Here is a 23,877-nt window from a genome sequence, read left to right on the forward strand (position 1 = left end):
ACAGTAGCGGTCTGTTCCATGGACATTTTCATTTGAAATGTCTTCAGATGGTGGGGGGGAGAAGGACACAGGTGTTTGGAAGCACTGACATGTGCAGTTATTTTTATCAGCGGAGTACTGCAGTCTGAAATATCACTGAAAGGAAATACACACTGTTGATGCCAGCAACCCCCTCCCCCCAAATATAACTATGCGATTAATCGTGATTAATCGCAGAAATCCACGCAATTAATTGTGATTAAAAATTTTAATTACTGCCCACCACTAATTATTATTATTATTACTGTGACACTACAGAAGCATTATGTGGCGTCACAGTGAATATCTCCTGGAATCAAACCAAAGTTGGTGCAGTCAAATATTGCACGTATGACTTTTTTTTGGGGTGGGCAGTGTATTTCTGATTGAACCTGACTAAAGCTTCTGACTGGAGCACTGTAACGTCTTCAGTTTGTATATTTCATTAGGGATGTAACGATTACCAGTATAACAATAAACGGCGGTAAAATCGCAGACGGTTAGTATTAGTGTTTAAATTCTAATTCTCATGATAACTGTGTTTGATTACTGCACTTTTAGGGGAAAAAAACCCTATGTAAAGATCTGCTTTTATGTCAGATATTTGAGTATAGTTTAATTTATTACAATTTTAATGTTCTATACCTAATATTTGGAACCAATATTCACTTTTAAAGTCTGTGAAAAGGTTCATTAAACATCTGTGTGTTATATATGCAATAAATTATATACATTTTTCAAATCGAATTTTATATTTTTTGTGTTGTTTTTTTTTTGGTCCTTTTGTGTTTTTATAGTAGGTTAAAGTGAAAAAATAATAGACAGATGAGATAGATGAAGTTGTGCTGAAAAAACAGATCCAAACATGGGTATAGTAAACATTTATTTATATAGTATATAAAGGCCAAATCAAAAGGACTGAAAAACAGACAGAATAGACTCAGACCACTAAGGGTTAATATTTGAGTGTTTCTGACACAGAAGGGACATTGGGACTATTATTTTATTTTATTTTTTTTGTTGTTGTTTTTTTTTTCCAACTTGGTTAAATTCTTTCAGTGTGTGTATCAGTACTGTTGGAACATTTTGAACACAATTTCAACAATACCGCAATAATAATAATAACTGTGATAATTTTGGTCACAATAACCGTGATATGAACTTTTCACATGGTTCCATCCCTAATTTCATGATGTGTGGGGTAAAATGCTGTTTCACTGACTGCAGGACTGTCCTTATTGAATGGTACCCTTTCTGTTGTGTCTACAGGAGCTGACCAGTGCGTTGTTCCACGTTCGGCTCCACTTCTTCGTCCAGTCCTTCACCTTGGTCTTCTTCCCTCTGGCCATCTGGCTGCTGCTCAGAGTGCTGGCGCTGACCGCCATCGACCAATGGCTGCTCAAAGGGTACGAGTGTGTGAATGATGGTCTGTATTCATGTGTGTGTGCCTGTGAATGATGGTCTGTATTCATGTGTGTTCAGCTCTACCTGAGGAGCATAAAGACTCACATTCACTCTGACTACAGGCTGAACAGTGGAGGACTGTTCCACTGGTTTAAGGCAGTGGGACCGCTTTACTCTGAAAGGCTCATTTTTCTGGGAAGAGTTTGAAATTCCAAGTTTAAGTTTTAGCTCAAGAATAGACTCGATTAAAATGAATATTTTACCCAAGTTATTATATCTATTCCAAACTCTCCCAATAGAAATAGGTCAAAAACACTTCAATGAATGGGATAAAATTCTCTCCAGATACATATGGCAAGGTAAAAGGCCTCGAATTAGATTTAAAACCCTGCAATTGCCAAAAGCAAAAGGAGGATGGAGCCTTCCCTCCCTTAGAGACTATTACTGGGCAGCACAATTAAGATATATTATATGTTGGTGTAACCCTTCGTATGATGCTCAGTGGAAAAACATTGAAGAGGGTCTAACTCCTATTCCAATACAAGCCCTGATGGCTGACAGTAACTTACAAGATTTCATTAGAAGTATGGAAAATCCATGGATCAGGTTAACCTTAAAAATATGGAAAACAGTGATAACTGAATATAAATTAGAAAAAGATATCGTGATTCTTAAGTGGTGTGCATATGACACACAATTTGCACCAAATAAATTAGATAGCAGATTTAAAGAGTGGGCGAATAAAGGCATCACGGCTATATGTAAGATTATAAAGGATAATACACTACTTAGTTTTGAAAGAATTAAAGAGAAATATGCTCTAGAGACACAAGACTTCTATCGTTACTTACAGCTGAGACACTTTGTTAATGAAAAAATAAAAAATTTAGCAGAAAAAAGTAATCAGTTATTGAATGTATTCATAAGGGCTTATGATTCACACAAACATAGAGGTATAATCTCAGATCTATATAAAGGGCTTGTTAACATGAAAACACATTCCACTTTATATATAAAAACAAAATGGGAAATAGAGGGAGGATTGGATCTGACAGAAGAAGAGTGGATAAGAGTCTGGGAATATCAATGGAAGTGTAGTAGTTCACAGAGCTGGAAAGAATTTGGCTGGAAAAGCTTGATTAGATGTTTCATTACACCACATCAAAAGTCCCACTATAGAGATAACTCCCCAATTTGCTGGAGAAAATGTGGTAATACAAATGCAAATCATTGTCATCTCTTCTGGAATTGTTCTGTTATCGAAAATTACTGGAAGGAAATACATAAGGAAACACAAGAAATTATCGGGAGCCACTCATCCTTTGAATGTAAATCTTTATTTTTTGGACTTATACCAGAAGGATGGCCAAAGAGAGACAAATATTTATTTAATATCCTGTTAATAGCAGCCAAAAAAGCCATCACAAGAAAATGGCTCTCATCGGAAAGCCCAACGCTGAGCATGTGGATGGACATTACAGTGGACATATATAAGATGGAGAGACTTACTGCAGAGGTGAACTATAAGAAGGACTTATTTGTTACGCGCTGGAAGAAATGGATGGAATACATCATGCCACGCAGACCGGACTTTGATACTTTTATTTTTGAATAGAAGATTAGATATAGTAAACGTAATAACTGCAATTCACTCCCTACTTGTTTATGTTCTTTTTGTTTGTTTCATTGTTAAAAAATGGGACATTCAGATTAACATAATGTTGATGACATTTAAAATGAATATCTTTGTCAACATTGGTACAGAATGTCAATAAAAAGTGAATTAAAAAAATAAATAAATAAAAAATAAACCACCTACTGATCTAAACTGTTGAATTCCTGTTGATCCATTAATCCTATTAATCCATGTCAATAATTGGTGTCAAATACAGTTCTTCATCTTTTCATGGTCATCAGATATGACCATATTTGGACGTTCAGAGGCTCTGTAGTTACCATGGAAACACCGTCATCTTCTCCAACGTTGCTTCTCCAGTCAAACCCATGCAGTTGGATCAATGACAGTGGATGGACACACTGGGTTTATGTTCAGTTTGTAGCGACCAAGCCCAAACTTAAAGCCGCCGAGGGGCAGCGTAGACGGGAAACATTCTTGATGCGCTTGCCGGACTTCTGTGTTCGTGAAATAAACCTTCCAAACGACGTCTTCTTTGAATTATTTATTGCTCATCCTTTCTTCAACGTGCTCATGCAGAGTTATAGTCATCAATATCCAAAAGTCCCACAAATACACAACACATCACCCGGCGTGGCACTGAGTGCCGGCGTGCGGTCAAAAAACTATTGGTGCTCTCCCGTCTAGAAACACCTGACCTTAGAAGAAACGTTCCTACCTAAATAGGCATGTGTTGAAAGGTGACACCTGGTGGACAACATGGTATCCCACACATTTTCTTGAGTTGGCCCTTACACAGTTAATGAGAGATTGGACTGAAAAAGTAGCTTTTTTTAAGTTTTCTGTTTTTGATATAATAACCCTTAAATGTAATCTCATCAAAGTACATGATCAGTAAATTAAATATAGGAAAATGCTAGATTTTCAATGAAAAAAATGAAACATATAGAGGATAATATTATGATATATGGTGAGAAATCACTTAAGAAAGGTTAAATAGACAGAAAACTTCCTTTGGGAACTGCCACAGAAGTATCAGTGGGTCTGTGTGGTCTGTTATAGTCAAGTGTATCAAACTCATTTGAGTTCCAAACTCCAAATTCCAACAGTATTGTGTCTGTTACTAAATATTTTGTACCTTTGTAGATCCACTGTGATTTACACGAAATGCACTTGTATAAAAGATAAGTTGAGGCACAATATTGCAAGTATTTTTCTTCAGAAATTTCAGGTTTTATTCACATTTTTGGGAAAAGATATTCACCAGTGACCAAAACCATCTACTGAGATGAAATGTTTAATAACTTTAAAACCACTAATCCTATGAATATGTCAAAGTAATTGGTGTAAAATGCAGTTCATCATCTTTTCATGGTCATCAGATATGACCATATTTGGACGTTCAGAGGCTCTGTAGTTACCATGGAAACACCGTCATCTTCTCCAACGTTGCTTCTCCAGTCAAACCCATGGAGTTGGATCAATGACAGTGGATGGACACACTGGGTTTATGTTCAGTTAATGACAGATTGGACTGAAAAAGTCAGTTTCTTCAGTTTTCTCTGTTTCTGATATAATAAGCACCAAACCCGGGGGGGGGGGGGGCTTTTTCCATTGCTGCTCCAACCCCCTGGAACTCCCTCCCACCTTCTATCCGACACTGCTCCAACCTCAACACCTTTAAATCCCTTTTAAAAACTCATGTGTTGTTGAACCATTAGCTCAAATGATTAGACAGGAAAAGGATATACAAGGGGTGAAGACAGGAGGAGAGGAACATAAAGTAGGACTATTCACGGATGACATAGTAATCTTTTTAACACAACCCAACAAAAGTTTTCCAAAAACAATGAAACTATTAGAGAGTTATGGAAACTACTCAGGATATAAAATCATTGTAGCAAAAACGCAGCTTTTATCAATACATTACTCCCCATCACAGGAGATAAGGGAAACATAGAAGCTGAAGTGGAAGGAGAAATCAATCAAATAGATCAAGTATATGATGCAAATTACACAAAAATAAATCAAGACATTAGGAAAGACTTGGAGAGATGGTCAGTTACCTGTTTAGATTTCAGCTCCAGAGTAGAGATAATAAAAATGACTGTTTTACCCAGGCTTTTATATCTTTTTCAATCTCTACCGGTGATTATTCCACAAAAACAGTTTATAGAATGGGATCAGTGGATATCAAGGTTTATATGGGGAGGAAAGAAACCCAGGATCAGGTTCAAAACTCTGCAACTCTTTAAAGATAAAGGAGGTATGGCTTTACCAAACTTCAAAGAATATTTTTATACCACGCAAATCGACCCTCTGATATACTGGTGCATGAGTGGATACACAGCAAAATGGAAAAGTGTAGAAATAGGCACGAAAAATAAAGAAATGCTAAATTTATTAACACACAAAGAATTAATGGCCAATTTAGATAATCAAGTGGATTCAATAATCCAAACCTCAATAGAAGTATGAAATACAGTGGTGGGGAAATATAAATTAGAGAGAGAGAGGCAGACTTAGAGTTGGTTTGTGTGGGATTCAAGGTTTATATCAGGTATTCATGACAAAGGGCAAATTAGACTGTTTTATAAAGAGTGCAAAAAGTGGTGAACTCCACATAAATCTGATGGTCTGAAATTAAAAAAAATTTTTTTAGGTAATTCCAAGACACATTCTGTTTAAAAAAAAAAATGTAGACGGTACTTTCAAAATCTTTTTACACAACAAAAATGATCAAGAAAGTTGATTTTGGCTTCAGATAATGTTATATTGATCAGTGTAGGTGTAGAGCAGCCTTTCAGTGACTGTTCTGTACCAGTGAAATGTCAACACACAGTTTAAAAGGCTGTCCATACAGTCTGCTGTTGGAACGTTGGGTTTTGTGTAAATGAAGCCAAAAGGGCAGTTTGATTCCCATTGTGTTTTGGTTCATTGGATCGCTTCACAATGCAGAGTTTTACACTGAAAAAGCAGGAATTCCCACCATTAATGCTGATGTACAAAGGTTCTAAAGGATTAAAGTTCCTCAACATGTAGTTCAGTTCTGTCAAACTCATTTTGGTTCAGTTCCATATTCAGCCCAGTTTGATCTGCAGTGGACTGAACCAGTAAAATAATGACTGAATAACCTATAAATAATGACAAATCCAAGTTTTTCTTTTTGTTTTAGTACAAAAACCCCCAATTAAATTATGAAAATATTTACATTTTACAAAAAAGATGTGAATAACCTGAAAAAACAGGAATTTCATTTGAAAAATTAGTGCAATTTGAACACTCTTCTGCCTGGACTTCTTATTTCTACATGTCCATTTACACACAGTGTTTCATAAACATTTAATAACAGGCAGAATATTGTTCAAATGTTGGAGTTTGAACTAAAATGTGAACAGTTTCTCCAATATTCCATCTGTTATTCTGAACACAACTGCAGATCCCAGTGGATCCATAAATGCACCAAACATTTAGGAACAGACAGAATATTGTTCAAACTGCACAGTTCAGGTTGTTCATCTGTGCTTTTATTTATGGATTTATTTGCATTTTATTGTGCAAGAATAGTTTTGTAAATATAAATATTTTCAGTGTAATCTTATTTTTTTTCATTTAAATTTGTTCCACATAATTGTTCACAGTAAATGTGTGTTTGTCATTCTTTCTGGTTTATTGTGTTGTTCTTCTGACTGTAGATCACATGTGTCTGTATGTGGAACCTGAACCAACAGGATTAGTTCAACCTGGACTGTTCAGGTTCAGTTATGACCTTTCATCCTGCAGGGCCGCAATGGAACCTTTTGGGGGGGGGCAGATTTGGCTCCTGGGATGCATGTTTGACGCCTGTGATGTAGATAAACGTGATGATGATGGTGATTTATTTGGTGGTCCTCTTTTTCATTCCCTCATCGTCTTCCTGGTTGTGTGGTTGCCTAGGTTACAGACTGTCAGCTGTATGCCCCCTCCAGTGTCCTCTGCTGTGATTCTGACCAAGGCTGTAGGAGGCAACGAGGTAACACACACACACACACACACACACACACATATACACACATACACATATACACACACTCTTTATGAAATCTTCCAGTGTTTGACAAATGGTGTTAAACTGAGAAGTACTAACCTGTGCATTGATGTGTGTGTGTGTGTGTGTGTGTGTGTGTGTGTGTGTGTGTGTGTGTGTGTGTAGGCTGCTGCCATCTTCAACTCCGCTTTTGGAAGTTTCTTGGTAAGTTGTGTGTTTGTATCTTTGTGAGGACCAGTTTCAGTTTTCGTGCACACAGAAGGACTCAGCTTCATGAATTAAATTAGATGTAAACTGTCAGTGTGACTGTGTTTGGTTTTTCCAGGGGATCATAGTGACTCCAGTGCTGCTGCTTCTGTTTGTGAGTTCAAACACATTTACACTGAACACAAACACATACTGTTCATCTGCACATCACTGGGTAAGAGTCAATTTGCTAAAAGAGTTTTCCAGATGCATTTTTTATGTCAACAATAAAAATAAAACAAACCTGTAAACCCACTGTGGAGTTAAAAATGGCCCTGTAGGTCAAAGTTTTCACTTTTGTCACTTCAGCACATGAGAACATATTTTCTGTTATATGAACATGTCACCTGCTTCAAAAGACTACATTACCCATGAGTATCCTGGAGCACAGGTGTGAACTGGACCTGTAGGGACCTCCAGACACTGCGTTACATACATTCATATGCACTGTATAAGCTCTGGGATTGGATGGTACTCAGTGAAATGCACCATGGGAGTGGTAGTTTTTTTTAGTCTGGACCTGGAGGCCGTCAGGTCAGTTGTCGTCTGTCCGTTGTCCGTCTGCCTTTCTCTGAAACTGTCAGTCAGAATGACTTGATATTTGTTGTGGAACATCTTTGATATAATTATGACTGCATAGATAGGAGGTCACACATGGACTTTCATTTGGTGCCATGACCTTTGACCTTGAGTGACTTTGAAAGGTCAAACGAATGTCAGTGAATGTCTTTAAATCTGCAGTTGGACTACAGGAGCTGTGGTCAGACAGCTGCTCACCATCTGTGTGGATAAACCTTCTCTGTGTGGAACATGAGTGTGAATGTGACCTGTGGAAGTGAACATACCTGAAGGAGCGTCTTCCACCGCACAGCTCTGTTCATATGTGGATGTCCACCAAGAGTACAGTGGGTTTGGATTTTTCATCAGTTTACTTTTATTTAGTTTGGACTTTTTTTCTAATTCAGGTCATTTTAATTAGTTTTTAGAGCAGGTTTGATAGTTTTTATTTGTTACCTCTGCAAAGGAAGTTATGTTGTTGCCAGGGTTTGTTTGTTTGTTTGTTTGTTTGTTTGTTTGTTAAACAGGTAATGTTTTTGCCAGGGTTTGTTTGTTTTGTTTGTTTGTTTTGTTTGTTTGTTTGTTAAACAGGTTATGTTTTGTCAGGGTTTGTTTGTTTGTTAAACAGGTTATGTTTTTGCCAGGGTTTGTTTGTTAGTTTGTTAAATAGGTTATGTTGTTGCCAGAGTTTGTTTGTTTGTTTGTTTGTTAAACAGGTTATGTTTTGTCAGGGTTTGTTTGTTTGTTAGTTTGTTAAAGAGGTTATGTTGTTGCCAGAGTTTGATTGTTTGTTTGTTTGTTAGCAAGATAACTCAAAATGAAATGGATGGATTTTCATGAAATTTTCAGGAAATGTTGATACTGGCACGAGGAAGAAATGGTTACATGTTGGTGGTGCTCTAACCTGACGACTGGAAACCACAAGTGAACACAAGTGACGGACCAAAAAGCATCGTATGGTGACAGCACAGAAAATTGCTAGAGCAAAATAAATCAATTTCATATCGATCCAACGTTGACAAAGACGAAAATGAAGGGAATTTGATCCATAATTTTTCTCTGTTTTAGTTAGTTTTATAAACACACAATACAGTTTCAGTTAGTTATGGTTTTTTTCTTTTAATTCTAGTTTTTATTTATTTATTTTTGTCAGTGAATGAAACTGTTTTTACACTTCTAGTTTTGGTCATTTCATTCGTTTTCATTCATGATAATAAACTTGGTGTCAGTGTTGTCATGCCCTTCTTCGTTTCCTGTTCTTGTAGCTGGGCTCTTCCTCCTCTGTTCCCTTCTCCTCCATCTTCTCTCAGCTCTTCATGACTGTGGTGGTTCCTCTGATCCTGGGTCAGGTAGGTGATGAGCTCCTCTTCTGTCACACTAAAACTATGAATGCTGTGGAGTCACCGGTGTGTGTTTGTCATGAACAGGTGTGTCGCAGTTTCCTCAGGGAGTTTCTGGAGCGGCGGAAGCCTCCGTTCAGCGCCGTCAGCAGCGCCGTCCTCCTGATGATCATCTACACCACCTTCTGCGACACCTTCAGTAACCCCCACATAGAGCTGGACCCCACCAGCCTGCTGCTCATCGTATTCATCAGTCAGTACCAGCTGTGTGGAATCATGCATGAGGGCGTCTCAAAAATCACTTTTCTCTTCAGATCACGGTGTTATTTAAACCAGTTAATCTCCAACATGATAATAGCCCCCCCCCCCAAAAAAAAAAAATTCTGCAAAATCCGTCAACGTTGACCCCCCCCCACTGCAAAGTATGAAGGGCCCATCAAAAAATGCCAAAAACGCTGATTTTAATCCAGAAAATCACATATAATGAGGTCTGAAGTGTCCACAAATGTCTTTTTCTGGTATTTTGCAGCGTCCCTGTAATGTCAATTTCACAGGTTATTGTATCAGCTGATATAGAAGTGAAAATAAGGGGATTTTAAGATCAAATAACTCAATTATAGGCTAAAAACTGGAAATAGACAGAAGTTCAGAACAGTAAATCTAGTTGAACACAATGTCTATTTTCTAAACTCCCTTTTCAACAAAATACAGGTTTGAGTTAAAGACAAATAGAGCTGAACACTGAAGTAATAAGAATAAATACAAGATCTGAGGAAGACTTTAATGAGGACATGGTTCTGATCACCTGGACAGACTTTTATACCTGTGCACTTCACACTTTATTCACATATTACTGGCTCTGTAGTTTCTGTTCCATTTCATTCTGTTAAACTCTGGTAGTTTGATTCTGTGGAACCATGTTCCCTCTGTGGAACCATGTTCCCTCTGTGGAACCATGTCCCCTCTGTGGAACCATGTTCCCTCTGTGGAACCATGTCCCCTCTGTGGAAACCATGTCCCCTCTGTGGAACCATGTTCCCTCTGTGGAACCATGTCCCCTCTGTGGAACCATGTCCCCTCTGTGGAAACCATGTCCCCTCTGTGGAACCATGTTCCCTCTGTGGAACCATGTCCCCTCTGTGGAAACCATGTCCCCTCTGTGGAACCATGTTCCCTCTGTGGAACCATGTCCCCTCTGTGGAACCATGTCCCCTCTGTGGAAACCATGTCCCCTCTGTGGAACCATGTCCCCTCTGTGGAACCATGTCCCCTCTGTGGAAACCATGTCCCCTCTGTGGAAACCATGTCCCCTCTGTGGAACCATGTCCCCTCTGTGGAACCATGTCCCCTCTGTGGAACCATGTCCCCTCTGTGGGCTCCATCCATGGATGCACTGGCATCCTCTGGGATGTCCTGAACACCTGTCTGCAGCAGCGATAACACAGACAGCTCCCACACATTCATTCACTCATTCATTCATTTTCTGAACCCACTTTATCCTCACTAGGGTCACGGGGGCGGAGCCTATCCCAGCAACAGAGGGGTGAAGGCGGGGTTCACCCTGGACATGTGACCAGTTCATCCCAGACTGAACGTATACAGACAAACACACTGTCACATTCACACCTACTGGGGATTTAGATGAACCCATGAACCTATCAGAGCATGAGTTTGGATGGTGGGAGGAGCCAGAGGACCAGAGAACCCACAGAGACACGAGGAGAACATGGAAACTGCACACAGAAAGGCCCCACCCCCATGTCCTGGTGTTGAATTGAACCCAGGTCCATCTGTGTGTGGTTCCAGGTCTGTCCTCTGCACCACTGGGTCTTTTCTCTGTGCTGCAGTCGTGTTTCCATGGCTGCTTTGGTTTCTGTTGGTACTTCTGTATCAAACAGACTCAGTACCACAGTAGACTCAGTCAGGTCCCACATGTGACACAGTGTGGATGTCTGTACTTTAGGCACATCAGTATCCATTTAGTGTCCATTAAGCATGGGTAATGCATTTAAAAACAGCATTTTTTTGGTGTTTTTTTTTTTACATTTTTTGACAGGCCCTTCATACTTTGCAGTGTGTGTGTGTGTGTGGGGGGGTCAAACATTGATGGATGTTGCTGAACTTTTTTGGGGGGGCTATTATCTACTAGTTTTCTGGTATCTACTCTGCTGGGGTTCCAAGACTTTTTTTTTTCCAACATATTTACTTATTTAGTGTTATACCAAGTACAAAAAAGACATAAAAAGTACAATACACTATTAATATAATAACATGAACAGAACAGAACATTAGCCAGGGGACAAAACATACAAACAAAACAATAGATCATATGACACAAAGTTCCAAACTGTTCCATAAATCCGTGGTTTTGATAGTTTTCCTGTTTTTAGAATACTGAATATTTGAAATATACTGAGTAATCTCAGTTTTAAAAATTAAAAAAGGAAGGTTTGAGATTGGAGAATTTGGATTTATGAATGTGGTATTTTACTAAAAATAGAATGAGATTGATGATATAATCTTGATCTGATTTGTTATCAGGATATGAGAAAATACCAAACAACATTTTTGAATAAGTAAGACAAAAATCAGAAACAATATTTTGACAAATATAAAAACAGACATCTTTCCAGAAAACATTTGAGAAAGGACAGAACCAAAACAGATGATCTGCATTTACTTCAGATTCATTATTAAAGGAGCGATCCACACTGATGTCCTTTTATATCTGTGTAGGAACAGTTTACAAGGATAGAAACGATGAATTAATTAAAGCGAAACTTCTTTTATCTTGTTTATAATTAAATATTTAGAGGGTAGACACCAGATTTTCTTCCATTTCAGGTTTGGAATGAGATTATTCCAATAAGAATCTGTTCTTAATTACTTGCCTGGGTAAATAACAGTTAAATAAAATAAAAATAAAAAATCAGACACCACATTTGGAACAGAGACAACATTGTTTTGGAATAGCCGAGGTTCTAAGACGAGGGAACAGATACTAAAATGTGAGGCATAAACACTGCAGACACTGATTGGTCAGACAGTTGTTTCTGCATCATTGCATTTTCAATGAGTGACCTGCCATTTTAAAAACAGATGTGGAAGTTGACAGTAAATATATCAGTAGTTTAATCCACCTGATGACAGCCCACAGAACTGCACATGTGGTTGGTCCAGGACATGCAGACGGTTCTGTCCGTGGTGGATGACGAAAAAATTCAGCATGAGCTTAACAGGACAACACGCAACGAGGGAGTTTATCAGCAACTCTGAGCAGACGAAACGGAAGTAACACCCTGCGTTGCTATGACGACCAGGTACTTTAAAGTGGGTAGTATCCTGTAATGGAACTGGTCCGGAATAGGACCTGGTACCAGAGTGGAACTGGTCTGGAATAGGACCTGGTACCAGAGTGGAACTGGTCTGGAATAGGACCTGGTACCGGAGTGGAACTGGTCTGGAATAGGACCTGGTACCAGAGTGGAACTGGTCTGGAATAGGACCTGGTACCAGAGTGGAACTGGTCTGGAATAGGACCTGGTACCAGAGTGGAGTTGAGCTGGTTCCATGTAGTGGAAACATGGCAGAACCCTGTGAAAACTGCACAGTTAAAGTTCTGCCTCAGACTGGTGTACAGTACTGGACAGAAACAGCTGTCTAGTGACTTTTTAAGACTGATTTAGGGACTTTCCGTTGTTCTCAGTGTTTAGTTTGCTGTGACAGGTTGTTTAACTGTTCCAGTTCTTCAGTGCATCGTCTGCTCTGCAGTGGGAACACAGTGTTAGATTAGATCCTTCTACATGTTAGTGTAAATCTTGTCTTTGTTTCTTTGCTCTCTGCAGTTTTCTCCATCCAGCTCAGCTTCATGCTGCTCACCTTTGCCTTTTCTACCAGGTAACGTTTACTGTCCTCCATTCAACTTTTTGACCTTTTAAAAACACTCTTTATTTAGAAGGATTATTTGGAAAAGACCTGGTGTACACACACATTTTTAGCTTTGTGTTTTCTGTGTGTATTGTAAAAAACATCATCAGTTGCTTCAGTTAACCTCCTCAGACCCAGCTCTGGGTTTTCTGTCCACATTCACAACTTTATACAAAAAAAAAGAAAAGAAAACTGTCCACCACAGAGGACATTCCATAAAAATGTTAAAAACTGTATCTGAAAAAACTGTTGCATCAGGATGTTTCCAATATAGGCACTGATTGAATAAAAAACAAGAACAGCTGGTACTTTGCTGACATTTCCCGGGTCTGAGGAGGTTAAAGATCAGATTTAATCAGTAAATGATCCTTTTTCTTGCTGCTTGTGTTGAATTTTCCTGCTTTCATCCCATGTTGGGTTAATGTCCAAGGGTGTTTCTATGAAACTGGTTCTAAAAACAGGACAGAGGGCCTAAAAACTCAAACCACATGTAGACTAATGTTAAGAAACAAGTTTGGAAGCACTTTGGCTCTATTTTAAATATAAGTATTTACTGAGATTAAAGAGAAACTATTTTTCAGATAGAACACATTTTTATTTGACACACGCACACAAAAATCTGCATGTAACAGTAAAAAGGACACGAAAATTACGCGCTACTATTTTTTCCAAATATCTTTTTATTCTCTCACATGTCCATTTTGGGAATCAAAGTAAATATTCAAGGCAGAGTGTTTGACAAAGATGGTCACTGTTGCAAAATCACTCACGATTTATATGTGTTTAAATGGGCAGGTTCCGCATGTAGCGCGAGTGGACGCGATGGGTTACGCACAAAACCTGGAATGAGACTGAGATTTATAAAAAACCTACACGTGTGGATTAAAAAACCACTAAGATCCACACATTGAACACAGTGTCTGTATTTAGAGTCTATAGAAGAGCATTTACACACGTTTACACATCTAATGCACTGACACCTAGGGAGATTTAACCGTCCCAGTTTGGGTCCTATTTTTGGCCCCAATATTTGATTATAAATTCATCAATTATGGGATGGATCAGAGCGATAGTCTAATTTGTTTTGCATACTCTGAGGTCATCATTAGGTCCATCCTGGGGTAAATATGTCCAAATTTCTCTTTTATTATTGGGTCTAAAAAGCTGGAAAAGTGTCAGATAGTAAAATAAACCCAGTGTGATGGACAGACCCTCGTATCTACTCACTGATTCTTGGACTTGTCTCAGATCCACAGCCTGTGGTTCTTCTGTTCAGGTGAAAATCATTGTATAAATTCTCTGCAGGTCTGGTTCAGGATTCAGCCCAGCAGACACTGTGGCTGTTGTGTTCTGCTCCACACACAAGTCTCTCACTCTGGGTAAGTTAAAAAAAAAATAAAAAATACACTGGTAAGTAAAAAATAAAACACACACTGGCATATGTCCCACACCTGTGTTAATGACTGCAGTGTTGGAGTTTTACTGTGACAGGCAGGACTGGACAGTGACATGACCAAATGTAAGTGAATGTTTTTTTGTTTTTTTTGTTTTTTAATTATTTTCTTTCTTTCTTTCTTTCTTTTCATTTTTAATTTTTTTTAAATTTTATTTTTAAATTTTTCTTTTTTCTTTATTTCTTTTTGTTTTTTCTTATATCTTTATTTATTTATTTATTTTTTTTTGTATTTTTTTTTTTTTTTTTTTTTAATGCGAGTGAGTTTCAGCTGTGGTGTATCAGAGTCCCTCCCTCTAGCTGCTTACAGAGCTACACTCTTACATATTTATACTCTTATTTTTTTAATCACAATCTTCTCCAAAGGCATGTAGCAGCCAGTTACGTTATACCTTCCAATAATAATAATTTTGGCCATTTTAAATGCAATAACGCTTATAACATAAGAACTTATTCCATTTACATTTACTTTTTGGCTGACGATTTTTCCCAAAGCGACTTACAGGGGGAAACAAAATAAAAGAATAAAATACAAGAATAGATTAAAGACATAAAGCAGCGGTACAATTAAAGCAGTGTCGTACAGACGAATAAAAAATGAAAATGATAGACTAAAATACAAGAATAGATTAAGAAGACATAAAAACAGCTGTATAATTTAAACAGTGAAACAAAAATACCAAGTAAAACAGCAGAATAAACATAATAGCACATTTCAAATGGAATGTTTGCCAGTGTGAGGACAGGAGGTGTTCTCTGAACAGCTGGCCTTCAACTTGTTATGGGCCTAGCATTAAAAAAATCCTTTGAAAATGTGACAACTGTAGGCCACAGGTGTCAAACATATGTCCCGGGGGCTAAATCTGGCCCACCAAAGGGTCCAGTCCGGCCCTGGGGATGAATTTGTGAAAAGCAAAAATTACACTGAAGATATGAAGATATATGATGGAAACATTTAGACCACACACTAATGCAGCGGTGTTGAAAAGGCTCGTCTCAGTCCCTGTCCTCAACAATCCTTCATTATGATCAGGGAACCTCATCTCAGAGCATCATCATTAATAACATAAAAATTCCTACAACTGAGGGTACGCCATGGTGTGAATTGAGTTAAAACTTACTAGTGTTTTATATTACCACTTATCTGTCAATCACAGAGTACAGCTCTACACTGACAAACGGTGTCAGCTCGTACACACATCCACATTTATTTCACACTAATGCACTGACCCGTGGGGATCCACAGGTTCTAGATGTGGTCGTTTTTTGTACTGGTGTGTATTTGTGCATGCAGTACCACATTTGTCCAGCAGTCACCGCCAAAGCATTCTGGGTAAAGGAACGTAATTGTAAGGCTATAGTATTCCTAAATTACTAATATCTTCAAAATATTGGTCCTACGAACTTTCCATTTTCACGACTGTCTTCCTTGACCAAAAACACATAAGTTTACCAAACTGCAGCAGTCAGCTCTTTCCATATTTTGTGTGATTCCTGAGACACACACACATACACACACAGAGGCCTCTTGGCTTTAATAATACACATCAGAGCACAGAGGCATGGATATGTCACTTTGTTACGTGCTTACTAGATATAAATTGCAGATGCTTTCCTTTGTTGCCTGTTTCTTCCACAGATGTGTCAGGAATCCAACCTCCCAGTAAAGAATTCAAATAGAATCTTTGGCTACACTGGCACAGCAGGTTTTAACGCACAACTCCGATTTTTGGTGAAATCCAGTGTTTTTGTGTGCTCGTTCATATTGCACATAAAATGCGACTTTTATCAGTTTTGAGTCTGAACTGAATGTGACCCTGAAGTAATACTTGACCACACAGACACACACTGTGTTTACAGAAGGAAATATATTTTTCCCGCCACTCCTCCTCCAGGGACACAGAATTGTGGCGTTTGTTGCATTTCAATGACGTAAAGGTCTGATAAATGTGACCTGGCTGTTCAGACTGAAGCTGCATTGCAAAATGTCAGATATGCATCAGATTTAGGACCACATATGAGATTGGCCTGGGTCGGATTTGAAAAAAAATGGATTAGTGCTGTTCAAACTGTCTTTAACAGATCTGATACAGGTCACATGTGGATGAATAAATCAGATTTGGGCCACATTTACCTACAGTGTGAACAGAGCCTTCATTCTGTCAGTCTGCCCCAGGACAACTGTGGCTACAGATGTAGTTTACCACCACCAGAGGGACAATGTGAGAGCAAATGAAGAATAGACGAATAATGTAAAGCGCTTTGGGTGTCTAGAAAAGCACTATTTAAAATCTAATGCATTACTATCATTTGTGTTGGCTGTGCTTTTTTCCAGGTATCCCTATGTTGAAGATCGTGTTTGCGGGTTATGAGCACCTGTCTCTGATCTCGGTTCCTCTGCTGATCTACCATCCTGCTCAGATCCTGCTGGGCTCCGTCCTGGTGCCCACCATACGCAGCTGGATGACCAGCCGACAGAAGGTAACAGCACCCCTGCATGTGCACTACAGCACAGGATTAAACTGGTCTGCAGCTCCATACTACCCATAAACCCCCTCTTCTATAGGGCTGTGTATCGGCAAAAATCTGGTGATACAATACAAACCACAGTACTAGGAACACGATACGATATATCACGATATATAATGATACCGTTAAAAAGGCAATTTTTTTGTTTGTTTCTTTTTTTTAATGATTATTTCCGTGAAGAATTGAATTCCATCCTAAATCTGCCCAAATCCTAAACACATTTGTATTTGATCCCAACAGGATCTAATGTTCTATCACCAAATGTTCCAACTGTGTTCAAACTGAAATTCTGTTTTCCACACATTCCAGTTTCAGATCCTGTTCAAATGTTCAGATTCTATTAGTTCACAACTAACATCAGAACAGGATTGGAGTTCAATCCCAACAAAGGAACCAACATTATTGAATAAAAGAGTGTGAAAGAAGAATAAATTAAATATAAAAGCCATGATGAGCTGAGGTGTGATGTGGGTGGGGGGTTGTTTTAGGGTGTTTTGGGGTTTTTGCATTTGTTTTTTGTTCCTTTTGTTGTTTTTTTTCTTCTTTCTTTCCCTGACTTTGTATATATGCAAAATGGAAATGGTAAATTGTATTTTTGTAATTCTTATAAAACTTTTGTATTGTATATTTCCAATAAAATATTCTGGGAAAAAAAAGAAAAAATAAATAAAATATAAACAAACAAACAAACAAAAAAAAGAACCTCCGCAATATCTGCATTTGAATAAATACCTAAAAATATGGCTACAGTATTTTTTAATATCGATACAGTATTGTGAAATGAAATATGGTGATATATTGCAGAAGTGATATTCTCTTACATCCCTAGTGTTCTCTGTGTGACAGTGGTCTGCTGCTCCATTCTACCCATAATCCCCCTGTTCCCTGTATGGCAGTGGGCTCCTCCTCCACACTAACCTCCTCCCCTTGTTTCCTCTCCTCCAGTCTAGTCTGTTGTTGAGGTAGTTCTGCCTTTCAGCGTGGCGTCCTTCCCTCAGTGAGTAGAAAACTAACACATATGGAGCTAATCGACATCTCATCTAATTATTAATGTAATCCAATCCTTCTTGCCGTTCTGATCTGGTGTCATCACGAGGGAGTGGGTCCAAACGGTTTAATCTGCATGAACTGATCTGTGGAAGTCAGTCTTTGTTGTTGGAACAGCTCCCCCTGCTGTCAGAGAAGCACATAGAAAACACCTGCTGATTGCCTGTTGCATTCTGGATGACAGTGGTGGGTATTAGTGCAGCGACTGTGGTCATGATGAAGGAAATCTGCTTCTGTCAATCAACAAATCTCATAAATCCTTAAAGTTGTTGTGTTTGTTATTTAAACTTTTAAATCTGCTATGATCCTTATGTTTAAAGCACCTCAAGGTCATGTGACTGCTTGGATAAGACAAATAAAATGGAGAATTATCAGAGAAGAGCTTATGAAACTCTCATTTTTACTTTCAAATATTTAAAAAAATGACCCTAAAATTATGATTAAACCAGGATTCTCGAACTCCTGTTCTTCAGGTTCTACATTCAGTCTGATTTGATCTGCAGTGGACTCAACCAGTCAAATAAGAACAGAAGAACCGATAAATAACGACAACTGACAATTTATGTCTGTTTGAGTGCAAAAAAACACCATTAAATTATGAAAATGCTTATTTTTATAAACTATTCAAATAAAACCAGATGTGAATAACCTGAAAAAACTGACATTTCTTCAGATAAATCAGTGTAATTTTCTCAGTCTTCTTCCTCCACTTCTCATTAGTCCATGTGCATTCTGGATCAGATCTCCAAAGACACTAAACACTGAGGAACAGGAAGAAAAGAGTTCAAACTGGACTGAATTTAATACAGACATTTCAGGTTGGACACATTTGTTCAGGTTAGTCACATTTTATTGGTACAGGAGAGTTTGGAAATGGAAAGAGTTTCACAATTTAATGTTTTTTTTGCACTAAAACAAAGACAAACATTTGCAGTTGTCATTCTTTACAGACATAATGTCATATTATTTGTTCCATCAAACCCAGTGGTAAATCTGCAGTGGTTCTTCTGTGTGGGTTCTTCTGCTGTTCTTATTGGACTGTAGATCAGGTTGGTCTGGATGTGGAACCCACACTAACATGAGTTCCACAGCCTGGACTGTGGAATTTACACACTTTGGAAATTCATTCCAGGAGTCGGACTGGAACCTTTGGGGGGGTACACACATGTTTGAGAGCCCTGCTTTAGAGTATTTAGAATAAAGAGCTGTGAAGTCCTGCCAAAGATGCAGATGTATTGGATGGGTTCTTTATGTGACCACTAGGGGGAGTAGTGAGTCAGTGTGTCGGTGTCCCATGGTGAGGAAAACAAATGCCATAGGGCCTTTGAGCAAAGTGGCACAAAGTGACCAGAAGGGATGAGAACCATTAAGAAACAACTTTTAGAGTCAAACAAACTGATAAAGTGATGACAGTTCCAGGTGCTGTAGTTGTTTTCTCCACTGGACACAGTTCTAAACCAAAAGAATAGAGTTTAATGTTCAAACGGCTGCTTTTCTTCTCCATGTGTGGATCTGACTGCTGCTTATGAAGGTATGCACTTCTTCTTGGTGGTTCTTCTGGGTTCAACTGGACTGGTTTAACTCTTTCGGAAGCATTTCGTCTCTCATCTAGGGCTGTGTATCGGCAAGAATCTGGTGATACAATATAAATCACAAAACTAGGATCATGATCCGAGATATCATGATATATCATGATACCGTTATTTTTTGTTTTTTTAATGATTATTTCCTTGTAGAATTGAATTCCATCCTAAATCTGCACAAATCCTAAACACATGTTTATTTGATCCCAACAGGATCTAATGTTCTATCAGCAAATGTTCCAACTGTGTTCAAACTGAACTTCTGTTTTCCAGACATTCCAGTTTCAGATCCTGTTCAAATGTTCAGATTCTATTAGTTCACAACTAACATCAGAACAGGATTTGAGTTCAAACCAAAACAAAGGAACGAACATTAGTGAATAAAAGAGTGTGAAATAAGAAGAAATAAAATACAAACAAAACAGAAAAACAACAAAAGTAAAATGAACCTCCACAATGTCTGCATTTGAATAAATACCTAAAAATATCCATACAGTACTTTGTAATATCGATACAGTATTGTGAAATGAAATATTGCAATATTTTGCAGAACTGATATTTTCTTACAGTTCTACTGAAGAAGTTTCTTGGATGAGAGACAAAATGTTCTCTTTTTTTGACACTTAGTTTTTATTAGTTATTTATCATTTTGTTATACAAAATATAATGAAAGAAAACATAACTAGAAAAGCACTCAGAGAGCGCAGACCTCCACCAAGACAGATCTGCCCCCCCCCCCCCATGTGCCTTGTGCCAGTATCAGCATTTCCTGAAAATTTCATGAGAATCTGTCTGTAACTTTTTGAGTTATCTTGTTAACAAACAAACACACAAAGCAAAGTGATCCCAATAGGTCCTGGCAGAGGGATTAAAGCACAGTTCAGGATAATAACAGCTGCAGTAGTTGTGTTACCCATCTGTCTGGGACTGGGTGGAGGGCTCATGTGAAAAGGCCAGTGCACTTTTGTGTGATGTACCATTTGTGCTGCGCCTGAGGAGCCACCTGTTGTCAGCGCAAAAACTTTGAATGGAAAAATGAGACTTTTGGTGGAATTGTTATTTTTCCATCAGGTAGATTTTTATGAGCAGGTTGTATTTGTGCAGTTTGAAGGTCAATGGAAAAGAGACTACTGACTCACACATGGTCACATTTCACTACTTTTATTCTGGAGGAGTTTGACTTGTAGACCAGTGGAATAAATGAAAAGAAAGAAAAGAAACAGCAAGTTCCACAATCAGATTTTTAAAACAGCAGTTCACACCAGGGTTCCAATAGTTGTGGATTTTTCATTCTAGTTTAGTTTGATTTAGTTTGGACTTTTTTTTTCTCTAATTCAGTTTGTTTTAATTCATTTTTAGAGCAGGTTTGATAGTTTTGATTAGTTTTCATTTTTTCTGAATGCTTAGTTTTAGTTTAGTTGTAGTTTAGTTTTAGTTTAGTTTAGTTTAGTTTAGTTGTAGTTTAGTTTTAGTTTAGTTTAGTTTAGTTTTAGTTTAGTTGTAGTTTAGTTTTAGTTTAGTTGTAGTTGTAGTTTAGTACTAGTTTAGTTTTAGTTTAGTTGTAGTTTTAGTTTAGTTGTAGTTCAGTTTTAGTTTAGTTTTAGTTTAGTTGTAGTTTTAGTTTAGTTGTAGTTCAGTTTTAGTTTAGTTTTAGTTTAGTTTAGTTGTAGTTTAGTTTTAGTTTTAATTTAGTTTTAGTTTAGTTTAGTTGTAGTTTAGTTTTAGTTTAGTTTAGTTTAGTTGTAGTTTAGTTTTAGTTTAGTTTAGTTTTAGTTTAGTTGTAGTTTAGTTTTAGTTTAGTTGTAGTTGTAGTTTAGTACTAGTTTAGTTGTAGTTTTAGTTTAGTTGTAGTTCAGTTTTAGTTTTAGTTTAGTTTAGTTGTAGTTTAGTTTTAGTTTTAATTTAGTTTTAGTTTAGTTTAGTTGTAGTTTAGTTTTAGTTTAGTTTTAGTTTAGTTGTAGTTTAGTTTTAGTTTTAGTTGTAGTTTAGTTGTAGTTCAGTTGTAGTTCAGTTGTAGTTTAGTTGTAGTTCAGTTGTAGTTTAGTTGTAGTTCAGTTGTAGTTCAGTTGTAGTTTAGTTGTAGTTCAGTTGTAGTTCAGTTGTAGTTTAGTTTTAATTCAGTTGTAGTGTAGTTCAGTTGTAGTTCAGTTGTAGTTTAGTTGTAGTTCAGTTGTAGTTCAGTTGTAGTTTAGTTGTAGTTCAGTTGTAGTTTAGTTGTAGTTCAGTTGTAGTTCAGTTGTAGTTCAGTTGTAGTTCAGTTTTAGTTTAGTTGTAGTTCAGTTGTAGTTTAGTTGTAGTTCAGTTGTAGTTCAGTTGTAGTTCAGTTGTAGTTTAGTTGTAGTTCAGTTGTAGTTTAGTTGTAGTTTAGTTGTAGTTTAGTTGTAGTTCAGTTGTAGTTTAGTTTTAATTCAATTGTAGTTTAGTTCAGTTGTAGTTCAGTTGTAGTTCAGTTGTAGTTCAGTTGTAGTTTAGTTGTAGTTCAGTTGTAGTTCAGTTGTAGTTTAGTTGTAGTTCAGTTGTATTTCAGTTGTATTTCAGTTGTAGTTCAGTTGTAGTTCAGTTGTAGTTCAGTTGTAGTTTAGTTGTATTTCAGTTGTAGTTCAGTTGTAGTTCAGTTGTAGTTTAGTTGTAGTTCAGTTGTAGTTTAGTTGTAGTTCAGTTGTAGTTCAGTTGTAGTTCAGTTGTAGTTCAGTTGTAGTTCAGTGGTCTCTTTTCTCTTCTTCTCTGTGCTCCTATTCAAATCAATCCCAGACAGGACTCTGCTGCTTTAGTCTCCATGTTTACAGGTAGAGTGGGGACCAGAAGACGACTGGAAACCACAAGTGAACACAAGTGACGGAGCAAAAAGTGTCGTATGGAGACAGCACAGAAAACTGAGAGAGACAAAGAAATCCATTGAACATCAATCTGACATTGACAAAGACCAAAACCAAGGGAATTTGATCCAGAATTGTTATCTGTTTTAGTTAGTTTAGTAAACACACAATACAGTTTCAGTTAGTTCTGGTTTGTTCTTTTATAGTTTTTATTTATTTCCGTTAATGAGAATGTTTTTACAATTCTAGTTTTCATCATTTCGTTAGTTTTCGTTAACGATAATAACCTTGGTTCACAGTACGCTGTCAGGACTATGAGACAAAGCACACGTTAATTGTCTTTAAACAAACTCGTGCCTTTGTTCCACCTGTTCATGTACAGTTCAGTTTACAGCCTCAGCATAAATGTCAATCTGTCCATCTGGTGAATTTCATCTGTGTTCATCCAGTCCTCCAGCACCAGTGGATCCAGTTCAAGTCATTTTCCAGTGATTGTTTTTTTTTTTTTTTTTCTGCAGCAGCAAAAATGTTTGTATCAGATTCAGTTGGTTCCCTAACATCTGTCCCTGTCCTGTGTCTGTCCAGGTGGTGAAGCTGTCCACTCTGCAGCCAGTCTGACCAGTCTGACCAGTTGTGTGTCGTCCACCTCTGCAGAACAGTTGGACTGTGGTGGAAGGATACGCTTCACTCATGTGCCTTATTCCAACCAAACATACAGACCTCAGTGGATCAGAGGGAACAGTGATTTTTTTAGGGGTTTTTTTGTTTGTTTTTTACGACCATGAGAAACTTGTCTACTTTTCTATTTAAAGGAGACTGAACTATTTTTGTATTTTTTTGTATAGTTTATTAAACAAGTCTGACAAAAGAGAAAAAACCAGCCTCTGTAACAGGAATGTGTTGAGCAGAGTTCCAGGGACCAGAGTGTTCATGTCCTTTGGTTCTGAGCCTTCACCGTCACATGTGGACCTTCTGTTCCATTTGTGTTTTCATTCAGACTAATGGGACTGTACCTGATACCTCATACCTGATACCAGATCAGTCCTGGATCTGCTCTGGATGGCAGTCCTGAAACGGTCCCATTATTATCTGTGATGTTTTTAAGGTCTTAAAGCAGGGGTCTCAAACTGAACAGACCTGGGGGGTCCAGTCTGGGGGTCCAGTCTGGGTCAGGCTGGGAGGTCCAGTCTGGTTCAGGCTGGGGGGTCCAGTCTGGGTCCGGCTGGGGGTCCAGTCTGGGGGGTCCAGTCTGGGTCCAGTTGGGGGGTCCACTCAGGGTCAGGCTGGGGGGTC

At 38.0% G+C, this 23,877-nt stretch overlaps 1 protein-coding gene across 2 annotated transcripts in view; it reads left to right on the plus strand.

Annotated features, from left to right (window-relative positions):
* The window catches only part of LOC115438139 (sodium/bile acid cotransporter 7-A-like), a 28,942-nt gene extending 5,265 nt beyond the window's left edge, over positions 1–23,677 (plus strand). Inside the window, exons 3-12 of one of the 2 annotated variants that reach the window (XM_030161549.1) lie at positions 1,288–1,424; positions 6,995–7,070; positions 7,251–7,289; positions 7,411–7,446; positions 9,155–9,238; positions 9,317–9,482; positions 13,075–13,126; positions 14,462–14,535; positions 16,945–17,090; positions 23,170–23,677. In XM_030161549.1, the coding sequence (XP_030017409.1) occupies positions 1,288–1,424; positions 6,995–7,070; positions 7,251–7,289; positions 7,411–7,446; positions 9,155–9,238; positions 9,317–9,482; positions 13,075–13,126; positions 14,462–14,535; positions 16,945–17,090; positions 23,170–23,202 (843 nt within the window). In that variant the 3' untranslated portion in view covers positions 23,203–23,677. Of the gene's footprint in view, positions 1–1,287; positions 1,425–6,994; positions 7,071–7,250; positions 7,290–7,410; positions 7,447–9,154; positions 9,239–9,316; positions 9,483–13,074; positions 13,127–14,461; positions 14,536–16,944; positions 17,091–18,083; positions 18,237–23,169 lie in introns of those variants that run through there. The other variant, XM_030161550.1, reaches the window with a different exon arrangement.
* The last annotated feature ends 200 nt before the right edge of the window (positions 23,678–23,877 follow it).

The sequence above is a fragment of the Sphaeramia orbicularis genome, chromosome 18 (genome assembly GCF_902148855.1).
Source record: "Sphaeramia orbicularis chromosome 18, fSphaOr1.1, whole genome shotgun sequence".
In the NCBI taxonomy this organism is placed as follows: Eukaryota; Metazoa; Chordata; class Actinopteri; order Kurtiformes; family Apogonidae; genus Sphaeramia; species Sphaeramia orbicularis.